This window comes from Alligator mississippiensis, chromosome 3 (genome assembly GCF_030867095.1).
Source record: "Alligator mississippiensis isolate rAllMis1 chromosome 3, rAllMis1, whole genome shotgun sequence".
NCBI lineage: Eukaryota > Metazoa > Chordata > Crocodylia > Alligatoridae > Alligator > Alligator mississippiensis.
The window spans coordinates 116,506,828-116,520,091 of NC_081826.1; the positions used below are offsets into that span (position 1 = coordinate 116,506,828).

The 13,264-nt window shown below is 48.1% G+C and overlaps 1 protein-coding gene across 1 annotated transcript; it reads right to left on the reverse strand.

Annotated features, from left to right (window-relative positions):
- Positions 1 to 4,652: 4,652 nt before the first annotated feature.
- Positions 4,653 to 9,599, reverse strand: SOX4 (SRY-box transcription factor 4). Its single transcript, XM_006260957.4, has one exon. It carries the CDS (start codon positions 8,680 to 8,682, stop codon positions 7,483 to 7,485), a length of 1,200 nt encoding a protein of 399 aa, XP_006261019.1. The 5' UTR covers positions 8,683 to 9,599; the 3' UTR covers positions 4,653 to 7,482.
- Positions 9,600 to 13,264: the final 3,665 nt, after the last annotated feature.

Genomic DNA, 13,264 nt, shown 5'->3' on the forward strand with positions numbered 1-13,264 from the left:
GGTAATACTGGGCTTTATTATAATTGAAAACGAAAACAACGTATGCAGGAAACCATAAAACCCTTCAAGCTAACTGTAGTCAACGGTAAATCTCATTAGGATATAATAGGCATATTGTGGCAATCTAAATGCTCTGGGTTCATGGTCTGACTGAATTCCATTTCTGGCACTAGGAAGTCTCTGCAATTTAATCTTACTACCACCCCCATACATCCTTTTCTCCATACCCTTCCCTGTCTAATCTCAAAAGCAAGTATATTTATAACTACACCATATTAGCCCTGCAAGATGCTTACAATGGTGAGGTTTTATGTACACACATTTATTACTACTGTAATTGCCACTCTTCCCTATGCCGCCACCCACACAAGGATGCAGTCCTCCCTATTAAACTCCATTGATAAGGATGAGTAGGAGTCATCTGGGTAGCAAATGCTGGAGAAACTATACTGATGCTCCCATAGGGAAATGGTTATTTTTAAACACTATTACCAAATGAGAGAAACTATAAATATGATGTGTGTGGAGGAGGCTAAGTAAAATTCTCCAGTGCAATTGATTGTAGAGCTCCATATCAGAAGCATTATATAGAAGTTGATTAGGGTAGAGCTGTGCTAAAAACTAAACCCTGGTACATGAGGTTCTCAAGAGAAAGCCAAATAAAAGATTGGTTCCCCCCATTTCCAAGAAATAAATGCTTATGGACTAAAACCAACTGTAAATTAAGAGCTGGGTAGAAACCATGTGCGAGTGTGTGTGTGTGTGTACATATGCACACACTTCCAAGCTTTGTGCTTTCATACACACACATACACTTGCAAGCTTTGTACTTTCATATATAATAGGTGTATATCAAACACTTATGGGTGAGGTGGGATAAACTGATGGCACATGTAGGTGGAGGAGTCTGTGTTCCTTGCGCTTTTGCACACTCAGCACAGCACAAGCTAAGGTGCTGATGTGTCCTTCCTTCCACAAGCTAAGGTGCTGATGTGTCCTTCCTTCCTTCTTCCTTCCTTCAGAAGAACTGAATTGTACACTGATTAATATTTTCATTGAGTGTGTGTACATATGCACACACTTGGAAGCTTTGAACTTTCATAGACACACATACACTTGGAAGCTTTGCACCTTCATATATATAATAGGTGTGTGTGTATATGTATATACGTGTGAGTATATATGTATACATATATAATACATGCATATATACATACACATATATGCACTTGCAAGCTTTGCACTTTCATATATATGTGTATGTGTGTATACACATATAAACACACGCTTGCAAGCTTTACGCTTTCATATGTGTGTATGTATATCCATGTATATATACACATATGCATATGTATACACATGCATACACATATACACTTGCAAGCTTTGTGCAAGCTTTCCTTTATAATGTATGTGTGTGTGTTTGACTTCCTATGACTCATGAGACCTCCTAGTCTCATAAGTTGTACACACTGTCCCCCAATCTTGCAAGTGTGTGTTTACGTATATACACATATATATGAAAGCGCAAAGCTTGCAAGTGCATATGTATTTATGCATGTGCTTTCCTATATACATACACACATATATACATATATATACATATATATGAAAGCACAAAAATTGCAAGTGTATGTATGTACATATGCATGTATACATATATGCACGCGCACACATCTATACATGCATACACCTATTATATATATGAAAGCGCAAAGGTTGCAAGTGTATATGTGTGTATATATATATATATATGTATACATATATATACACACACATATACATGCACACACCTATTATATATATGACAGTGCAAAGCTTCCAAGTGTATGTGTGTGTATATGTATACATACACACATGAAAATTAATGTACAATTCAGTTCTTCTGAAGCTAGGAGGGAAAGGACACATCAGTATCTTTTTTTTAGCCTGTGCTATGCTGAGTGTGCAAAAGTGCAGGAACACAGGCCACGTAGAGCAGGTATCCAGTAGAACAACAGGCATGGCAATACCGAGCAGGTAAATTATAGACTCCCCCCAATCATTTGAGACAAGCTTCTCCTCTGCCTGCCCTCCAGCCCTGCACTGAAACACTGGCTCTGGCTGCGGATCAGCCCTGCCAGGCTCGCAACCCTCCCCCTCACGCATTCCCCGGCCCAATCGTGCTCAGGTTTGCCTGCGCTTTGCATGAGAAAGAGTTCATTCAGCGCCGCCAAAGACTGCTGCAACAGCCCGGGCGGCAGAGCCCTGGAGCCGGTTTGTCACGGTGCTGATCTAGCTATCCCCTTTCAGCCCCCTCCCTCCCCCCTTGATTCAGACGATTAAAATAAAAGCCGGCACAAAGAGGCGCGCCCCATCCCTGGGTGCCAGGCCAGCGCCGCGAGCTCTGAAGGCGAGGTGCCTCCACGGCAGACAAAGCACGTGGAGAAAAACCGATCATCCAAGCGGAACACCCCAGATCCCAGGCTCTTTAGGGCCCTGCCCTAGAGAGGTCACGGCCCAGCTGCTGTTTGCAGCCTCCTTGCCAGGCTTCCAGGCATCGAAGGGCCGCATGAATAAATCCCCCCGCAGGCTGATCAGGAGCCAGGCGCGGAATAAAAAGCCTCCCCGAGTGCCAAGCGCCTGGGGGCTGGAGGTGGGCTGGGAGGGCACGAGACAGGGAGACAGTGTTGCAAAGACACTGTGCATTCAGTGCAAACCCCCCTCCCGGCCCAAGAAGCCCTCGCGCTCCTCTGTGTTGGGAGCAGTTCAAGCTGGCAAGACACGGGCTTGCCAAAAGGGACACTGCAGGGGAAGTCCGCAGCGGGGTGGCTTTGAAGGCAGTGGCGCGTCTGGCTCTCACCCCCACGTCCCGCCCCGGGGCTTGAAGGGCCCCTCGTCGTCTTCTCTGGGGGCAGCCAAGGCAACCCCCATCGGTGCTAGGGCTACTGGCAGGGGCCTCCTTCCACTCCAGCTGCAAGGTTCGTGTCCTTGACCTTGCCACCCCTACCACAGCACATACAGCAAGCGCACAGCCCCCCGGGAGACTGAAGGCACTGGCTGCGCTCTCTCTCTCTCTCTCACACTCCGCGGTGGATTTGAAGGCACTGGCTCATCACACATACGCACACAGGGCAGGGGATGGACACACACACATGCACTTCCCTCTCTCACGCACACACGCCAAACACCCCAGGGTGGATTTGAAGGCACTGGCTTGTCACGCGCATACACACACACACACACACACACTTCTCGCTGTCTCTTACACATACAGAGGGCAGGGCACACACAAATGCTTCTCTCTCTCACTTCTTTCTCTCTTATACATACTCACACAGGGTGGGGGACACACATCCTTCTCTTTTACACATACACATATGCAGGGCAGGGCAAGGGACGCACACACACTTCTCTTGCTCACACACAATCAAACACCCCAGGGTGGATTTGAAGGCACTGCTTGTCACACGTGCTTCTCTCTCTTACACTCATGCACATGCAGGGCAGGGGACACACACACAGTGGATTTGAACTGGCACTGTCTTGTCACACACACACACACACATGCTTCTCTCTTACATGCCAGGGAAGGCACTGATTTATCACGCACATACATTTCTCTCTTACACACACATGCGCATGATGGATTTGAAGGCACTGGCTTGTCACACACACGCTTCTCTCTCTCTTACCTACAAACACCCCAGGGAAGGCACTGGTTTGTCACACATACATACCTCTCTTACACACCCCTCTCTTACACACACACGCGGTGGATTTGAAGGCACTGGCTTGTCACACACACGCGTGTGCTTCTCTCTCTCTTACCCACAAACACCCCAGGGAAGGCACTGGCTTGTCTTTCTCTCTCTCACACACACACACACACACACACACACACACACACACATAGAGGCTTGTCTCATATACATGCTTCTCTCTCCTCTCTCTTCCCCGCTGTGGATTTGAAGGCACTCACACACACACACACACACACACACACACACACACGGTGGATTTGAAGGCCCCGGTTTGCGACACACGCACACGCCACGCCCCGCCGAGCCCAGCTCGCCTCCAGCCCCCGCGGCGGCAGGAAAAGTTGCCGGGCCAGTTTGCAGCCGCCCTCCCCTCCCCCCCGGGCCGCCGGGCTCTCGGCAGCTGCGCAAACTTCCCCTCCCCTTCCCTCCCCTCCGCTCCCCTGGCTCGGGCACGGGGCCCTGGGGCACGGCCAGCTCCTCCCCCGCTGCGCCGGGAGAAACCTTCCCTCCCCGCCCCCGGCCCGCGGGGCCTTGCTATGTACCCCCGCCCGGGGCAGCCGGCTCCGGACGGGGCAAGGCGGGGTCTTTCCAGTCCCGAGGTCAACCCGCAAGCCCGGTGGATGCGGTCTCCTCCCAGTCCGGGAGCAGCCGCTTTGCTTTCCCTCCCCTCCCCTCCCCCTTCCCACTGCCCGCGCCCGGCTCCCGGCCCGGGGGGGGCAGGAGGATTCCTCGAGAGCAAAGCAGCGGCGTCCAGGCTTGGCTCTGCCCAGCCCCTGCGTGTGCGTATGTGTACGCGGGAGCGTGTGCAGGCGAGCTGCTTTTCCAGGCACGGCTGCAAGGCACTGGCACAACCCGCTTGCTGGAGGGCAGGGCGATCTCTGGCAAGGATGACAAAGCCAGCCCCTTGAGTAGGGTTCAGTTCCAGCTGATTTTATTTCCTTCCCGAAAAAAAAAACCAACCCCCCCCAAAACAAACAAACCCCAAAACAAAGAGGTTATTTACAGGTATATCAACAATCTGACAGGCAGTGAACTTGACATGATTAGCTGGCATGATTCAAAAATTTTGCTTGTTTTTTAAAATTATTATTCCTTCTCCTCCTCCTTTCTTCTGCTTTCCCGACCTTGTGTTATGGGGGTGCTCGTTAGACAAGAATTAAATTCTACACAGCAATATTGCACAGGATGGATGACCAAAAAACGTAACAAATCCAAAAAAAAAAAAGAAAGAAAAAAAAGTTAACCCCTTAACGGAACCACCTCATTAGGCAGACGTCCTAGTGCCTGTCATGTTATATTAACATACATAAACACACAATCTTCTTTTTTTTCGCTTATTATAATACAGACTTAAATGTACAAAGATGTTCTCACTTTTTTTTTCATCTTAAACACAACAGCTAGAAACCTGAATACATATGCTATCATCATGCCATAAGAGACTAAAACAATTATATTTAGCGACGAGTAGAAAGGATTAAATAGTCAAATACAAGAATGAAAAAACGCAGTACATAGTGTCGCGAACTCAAATCGGCATTTAGATAGATCCAGTGGTTTGAACGGCACGTTTTCTTCTCTTTTTTTATCTTTCTTTTTTTATTTATTTCTTTTTTTGCTTATAAAAAGTGCAAAAGATGTGGTTTACAAGTTAAAGGTACAGGATCCCTTTTTTTTCTCTCCTGTAAATGCACCAGTTTTAAAGCGCCTGTACGGTATGTGGTTTACTTCATTAGAGGATTCTTTTCTTTTTTTTTTTAATTTTCCCTACGAAAAATCATCATACAGTGTATTGGTTTTATTCTTCCCCCTCCCCAGGGAAATGTATCCCCTCCCGAGAAATGAATGAGAGTGAACAATGGGCACTGGCGGCAGGTAGAAGGGATACTGTCACTTTAAGATGCCTGCAGATTGGAGTGTAAACATGAGCAAGTAGGGGCTGATTTTTTTGCGCGTGGAAGTGTGAGACGGATGAACCAGCGGCCCTGTGGTCATAATCATCAGGAAATCCAAACAGCGATTGACACCGAGTTACACCCCCTTTATATATTTTTTACAAAAATACACTGAGAAAATAATCAAACGTTTTTCATCTCTCTTCTCTTTTTTTTTGTTTTTAAAAGTGTCAAAAGTCTACATTTAAATATAAAAAATTAAAAGTTAAAACTCTAGCCCTTCAGTGAAGGAGACATAAAAATGGTGCGGGGAAACAACGCCAACTACCAAAAAAGGACAAAGAAATACAAAGTCAGAAATGTTTGGCCAGTATAAATACGTCCACTTAGAAAATGGCATCCGATTACATTGACAAGGAAAGGGGGGGGGGCCACAAAACAAAACAAAACAAAAAATAAAAACAACCCATACGAGGATGGAGCATCGGTGAGAAAAAACAGTCTTCTCATTTACAGCTAGAAGGAACAAACACATACATACTCCGAGAAAAAAATTTGGTCCTGAATTTTTGTTGTTGTTTTGTTTTTCAAGTCCAGCACAGATTTGAGTTGCGTTTGAATCCTTGAAAGAGTTAAGAATGAAAAAAAGCTGGTGATATTTTTGTAGGAATCAAACATAGCGCCATCTATCTGCTTTTTATATTATCCTAACACTAGTTGTTGTTTTTTTTTAACTGTTCAACAGTCTTACAGAAATCTTAAAAAGATAGACAGGATAACATGCTATATTAAACCCCATCAGTGAAATAATCCAACACCATCACGATTCTGAGCAAGAAGAAAAAAAACCCAACATTTTTTGTGTGTGTATTTGTGTGTGTGTTGTGGGTTTCTTTTTTTTTGCAAAAGCCATCGGCCTCCATTTCCCCTGTACCACATCGTTACAGACACTGGGTTGTGTATCGGTCTCCGCTTGAAAAAACGATAAAAAAAGTTTTCAGTGTTCATGAAGTTTTGTTGTATTGATTTATTCCTCTCTATATAAGGTGACAGTGAAAAGCGATGCCACCTCCTTTTCTGTACGTGCAAATCCGTTTCAGTTTATTATTATCTTCTCCTAGTCGTGTTCCCAGTTACTTTTTCTTTTAATGGTTAAAAAAACAACCTCCTTCTCCGTCCAACTAGAAAATCAGTTCAGCCTCGAGCTCAGTTCGCCCTTTCCTCTGCTCCCATCTCTCTGCATCTCCTCTTGCTGCAAGAAACAAATGGACACGGGATCCCCCCAGCCCCCCACTCACTCCCCGGGTGATTTTTCTTGTTTCTTTTCCCCCCGATCAGTTCGGATCTCACTCTCAGGAGTGAACAAACAACAACAAAAAACTGTCGAGATCTTCAATCAATCCCGGATCAAGCGGGGCAAAATAAAGACACCCCCCACTTCCCGAGGAAGGCGGGGGGGGGAGGTAGTTTCCCTCCCCCTCCTGTGTCTCCTTCAAAGCAAAATCAAGGAGCCGTTCAGTCTCGGAGGAGCAGCATGAGGCTGGTCTCTCGGAAGGGGGTGTGTGCGAGGGGGGGCTGTGTCCAAGCAGAGAAAGGGGCGACTTGCCTTTCTCTTCATCCTTTGCAAAACAGCACGATCGCTCCTGCCATCGTCTCATTCTTTTATTCTTAAACAAGTTCAGTGTCATCAGCCCCCTCCGAGGGTTGGTGGGGGGGGGGGGGCCGGAGGGTGGTTTAAAACAAAAAAAGAAAAGGGAGTGGGGGACGACGACACCCAATGGAGTGGGCGAGTCCTCTCCCCACGCGTGTGCCTGGCTCTGCCCCGGGGCGTCTCTCGGCCCGGCTCAGTAGGTGAAGACTAGGTTGGAGATGCTGGACTCCAGCCAGTCTCCGGAGATCATCTCACTTACCTCCGGGGTGCAGTAGTCCGGGAACTCAAAGTGTGAGCCCGAGCCGGGCTCCAAGTTAAAATCCAGGTCCCGGTCCAGCACCGAGGAGCTGAAGCTGCCCAGGGACATGCTCTCGAAGCCGGGGCTGGGGTTGAGGTCCAACAGGTCGTCCTCGAACTCGTCGTCCGACGAGGAGGAGCCGGACGAGGAGGAGTGCGAGGACGCGGAGGAGGAGTGCGAGGTGGAGGGCGCCGGCGAGGCGGCCCTTAGGCTGGTGTAGCTGCGGTGGTCGGCGGGCGAGCTGCCGCCCGGCGGGCAGGGGCAGGGGCAGGGGCTGCCGCAGTCGCCGTCCGCGACGCCCGCGCCCTCCTCGTACAGGCTCAGCGGGTCGGCGGCGTCGGGGCTGAGGGTCGGGCTGGCGGGCACGGCGCCGCCGGGGGAGGCGGAGGCGCTGCCGAAGACGTACACGCGCTTCAGCTTCTTGTCCGGCAGCGGCTTGCTGGGCGGGCAGGGCGAGCCGGCGGCGCCGCCGCGGGGCTTGTAGAGCGCGTGGTGCTCCGGGGGCAGCAGCGCCGGCGGCTCGCCGGGGAAGGGCGCCGCTTTGCCGCCCGGCTTGGTGTGCGGCTTGGCCGGGCCGGGGCACAGCTTGGAGCCGCAGCTCTTCTTGGCCGCGGGCTTGGCGGGGGCGGCGCCCGCGCCCGCCTTGTCCGCCTTGTCTGCCGGCTTGGCGGCGGGGCTGTTGCCCGACTTCACCTTCTTCCTGGGCCGGTACTTGTAGTCGGGGTAGTCCGCCATGTGCTTGAGCCGCAGCCGCTCCGCCTCCCGGATGAAGGGGATCTTGTCGCTGTCCTTGAGCAGCTTCCAGCGCTTGCCCAGGCGCTTGGAGATCTCGGCGTTGTGCATGTCCGGCGACTGCTCCATGATCTTCCTGCGCTCGATCTGTGACCACACCATGAAGGCGTTCATGGGCCGCTTGATGTGGCCGCTGGGCGTCTTGCACCAGCTCGGGTCGTCCGCTTTGCCCCCCGTGGACGCGGTGGAGCCCGGCGTGGGCGAGGACGCGATGCCCAGCTCCAGGCCGGCGCCGGAGTCCGACGACTCGCCGGCCAGCAGCGCCTCCGTGTTGTCCGCCGGGTTGCTCGTCTGCTGCACCATGGCTGGGGCCGGCTCCGCACCCGCGCCGCGCAGGCGGCTCCGCTTCCCCAGCTAGCCCCGCCGGGCAGCCCAGCGCCGAGCTCCAGCCCCCCGGCCGCCGCCTCCGCTCCTCCTGCTGCCGCCGCCGCCGAGCCCCCGCCGCTCAGGACTTGTAGATCCAGCCAGGCTCGTCTCCGCCACTCTCGTGCAGTCCGTCCTTCCCCCTTGCTTCTTTTTTTTTGTTCTCTCGTGCTGCTGCCGCCGCTCTCTATGAATGCAGCGGCCGGGCTGCCAGAAGAGGACCCCGGAGTTTCTTTAAGAAAGAAACAGGAGGGGAGGGGGGAAAAATCGCTGCAAGCCTCCAATCCAAGTGGTGCCCCCGTCTCCTGAGCAGTGTGTCCCCCCCCTTTGCCCCGCAGCAGTTGCTTCCAGTTCACAAGTGCTTGGCTTTTGTTGTTGTTTGTTGGGGGGTTTTTTGTTTTTGTTTGGGAGGTGGGTTTTTTTAAGAAGAAAAAAAAACAAAAACCAAACAGGCAAAAAAAAATAATTAAAAAAGCAGCAGCAAAGCCCGGCCTGCAGGACTCGTGGCGGCGCACTCAGGGGTCAGGAGTTGGCGCAGGGAGTGATCGGGCTGGTGCGAGGTAGAGGAGCCCCGTCCCCCCCGCCCCCCTGCAAAAAAAGAGGAAAAAAACCCAAAAAAGCAAAGAAAAAGCTCCAGTCCGGCAGGCGAGGAGCATGGAGGAGCGTGTGCCTTCCCCGCAGGAGGAGCGGGGACTTAATGCCCTGAGTCCCGGGTCGCCTTCCTCCGCCCGCAGCACCTCCGGGGAGAGCCGCGCACATGCACGCAGCGGGGCTCGGGCTGCCGCGGCCTCTCCCCCCGCCCCCCGACACCGCGCACTTGTGTCTCCGGCTGCAGCTTAGAGCGGACCCCAATTCCGCCTCGCGCCTCTTTATCCTTTCACAGTCCCGGCGCCGACCAATCAGCCGCTGTTTCCAACGCTTCCTCGTGCCAAACCCCGCCCCGCTCGCCCCCATTGGCTTGGAACCCGATGCAATAATAATCACCGCGTGCAATGAGAAGCTCCAAATCTGACCTCATTCCAATTTCCAGAGCAAACTTTTTAAAAGGGCCAGAAGTGCAGCTGAGATTTCTGAGCCTTGTCTTCCCCCCCCACCTTTTTTTTTTTTGCATTTCTCCTCCCTCCCCCGCGTGTGTGCGCCACGATTATGTACTCAATGATTGAGGGGTGAGAAGGGGGGGGGCGGGAATATATTCTAGCCATTATGCTAATAAAACGGGGTGGGGAGGAGAGACATCCTGTATAGAGAAAATGTAGTTTCTTCCAAAAAAGAAAATAAAAGCGGGGGGGGGGGGGAGGAGTGATTATTTGTGAATATTAGTTCTTCTCAGCACTGAAAGGGGAGAAAAGGCAGCATGTGGTGGCAGGATTCATTGCAGAGAGGATTCATTGTAAAGCAAAAATAGGGAAGAAGAGAGACAGCGATGATTAATCAATGACAGATGAGCTACTGAGAAAGTGGATTGACACCTGTCATGAGACAGTCACATTAAACTCCTGTATCACAGATGTTGGTACATCCCATAACTGGCTGATAGCCAAATCCACTAATATCCACTAATATCTAAAGCAGGTGTTCCCAACGTTTATGTGCCCAAGGGCACATTTCAATTGAAAAGAAAAAGCAGTGGGCGCCAATATGACAGCATTTTTTGTTGGAATAATGATTTTTACTCATCGTGAAAATGCACCCTGTTACCCGAAAAAACCTCAGGGGGGTGCTACAGTGTCCGTGGGCACCACATTGGGAACTACTTATCTAAAAACTCCCATCTCCTAAAGAGGTTGCATGTTCAAACACTATCCAGGAGGGACATCGGATTCATTTTCTTCACCAGGACTTAAATTGAAGATCAGCAACAGGGTTGGGACATTCGTTCAAGTCGAGCGAACTAATATGCTAAAGGCAGACAAGATTCTTTGGGTATCTTGTATCAGATCAACTACATAGTTGGCAAAATTGTTCTTTGCAAACTTTCGGGCACAAACACCCTTCTAAAATCATCTGACAATAATGAATGCTCTTTAGTGGTACTGCCTGTCTCCTATCCTGGCTTCTACCTATCTCACTTTGTCCTGGCAGAGGGTGGGTGGGAGGGAGAGGTGTTTGCCCCAGCAGAAGTTACTCTTTTACACCCTCCTCTTTGCTTTATCATTGTATTATAGCCATTACAGCATCCTGTTGCCCAGCCCACTTGGTTTAAGCTGAACTAGTGGAAGGTGATGGAGTTCCCCCCTTCTCACAGCCCTGAACAGTGCATGGTGAGTATTTGTGACAGACCTGGTTTTTATCTGATGGAGGGAGGGGGGAAAGGGAGCTCTCTTGAGTAGTTCTGAGCTGCTCTATAACCAGTTACACATCAGAAAGGGTTAGCACATGACTGACCGTATTATATATTAAGGGCAGATTTGCACTTGTTTTGCAGTTAGGTATCTGTATTTTTCAAGCATATCTGTACTTGATTGTTAAATCCACTTAAAAACACTATAGGCTGCTTTACGTGCTCCTTGTACTACATTTTATGTGCTCCTTGTTGTGCTTTAATGGAAGTCAGATTTCAAGGATTTTAAACTAATATTTTTAAGCCATTACTGGTTTTCTCAGTTTTAAACCCACTATTACCTTTTTCTCTACATTAATTCAAAATAGTAGAGTTGACACCCCAAATATCAACTAGTTTAGGCCCCTATTGTTTTACGTGTCCACTGTTGTAATTTGATGGAGGTCAAATTTTAAGGACTTTCTAAAGTCAACGCTTTATCTCCACCGAACAAACTCTTTTTAAGACAAGGATATAACAGTTATGTGTGCTGTCCAGCTCTTGTTTTAGGCTCTCCACGACCAGGTAAATAAACATGAGTGCTAAAGGGATAGGCAGACCCCATAAGAACAACAACAAAATTACTTTACTCCAAAGTTTGCGTATACCATTAGCCATGTTAGCATTGGTTTAACCATTAGCATTGGTTTAACACTAAAAGTGTTAAATCAGTCTGCAATTATACTTCCACTGAATGAAATAAAAGATGTATTAAGCAGGAAAAAAAATTGTGGGGATATTTCATAGTTCTAAGAAAATAGCATCAAATAAATATAAATTTGGGGAGGAGGGAAAGCGTATGACATGGCCCTTTCAAGTACTATATTTGATTTGAGAAGCTGTCTGTTTTTTAGGCCCGAAAGTTGACCCAGGCTAACAATATGATGTTCTGAGATAAAGGCTGCACATTCTAAAACAGTACGTGTTTGCATGTTGTGTGTTGTAAACCTACAGTTATGTTACTGAGAAATGTTTTTAAAAAGATACAATACATTGGCCTATAGAGATAGTCATTTATCCACTAGCTTTTCAACAGCACCTTCTTCTCAGTTACAATGGCATCTCTAGTATCATCAATGTGATTTTATGATATTTATATTCATGCAAGTATTGAAGAATTTGGCCCTTTTCTCTCATATCTGACATCAAATACATTACTTTATAAAGGACCAACTCTCATTGCAATCGGTAGGAGGACAAAAGTGTCTTGATGTCAAAGGCACTACTGACTTTATTCACACTAGTCTATCCATGTGTAAAATCCTGAAAAGCTGTAACTGAAAAGAGCCAATAACAAACTCCACTGCTTCACTAGTTACCTTAACTATCTACAGGGATTTCAATGGATAGTAATCAAACATGTTACATCTAAATGTAAATTTGTTTAAATTGCAAGCTGCCTAAAATATTTTCATGTTTCTAAATAGGATAAAAAAGAAATCAGCTTACCAGGCCTCAAGTGAATTGTAGAGACTGATACAAAAAGCCTAAAAAATGTAGTCCAATAGAACTTTTTTCACCTAATGCTGTTATAAGATACAGGGTTTTAACAACTATCAATAAAAATATCTTAATATTAATGTCAGTATTTATGTTAATGTAAACAGCCACTCCTAATTCATTTTAGATCAGAAAGTGTGTTTGTGTGCGTAGGGATGGAGGGAAGGTCAATTTTTGCCAAATGGAAACATATAAACCTGATAAGGTGAAATTTTGCACATTTACACGGCGTGACCACACCATGATAAAACACAGAGGAAACATTATGCAATTATTTCATTATAATATTTTGGCTGTGTCCTTAATCATTGTTTCCACACACAGTTCTTGAAAGTGAGCTGAGAACATAACTTGGACAAAAAATGAATAGTATAGGTAAAATATTAGAAGCCAGCCTTCAGCTAAAAGGCAGTTATGATAGCACTGTCCAAAATCTCTGCACGTTTTACAATTTAGCAGGACCTGAAACTTTGATTTCCTGCAGCTTTCTCAAGACTGGGGAGGGGGGAGGGGGAAGATTGAAGGACACTAGGTGGCAGCCCTGAGCCTTTCCTGCACAAATAAGACCTGGGAAAACGTGGAGCTAACAAAACCAAGGTTTTATTTTTTCCATGATTTTATTCACCACATACAGCTGTAAGGTTCTGACTGAATTTCAGCGCATTCTTATAAAAAATGCTCTCAGGGGGAAAACATATAGGC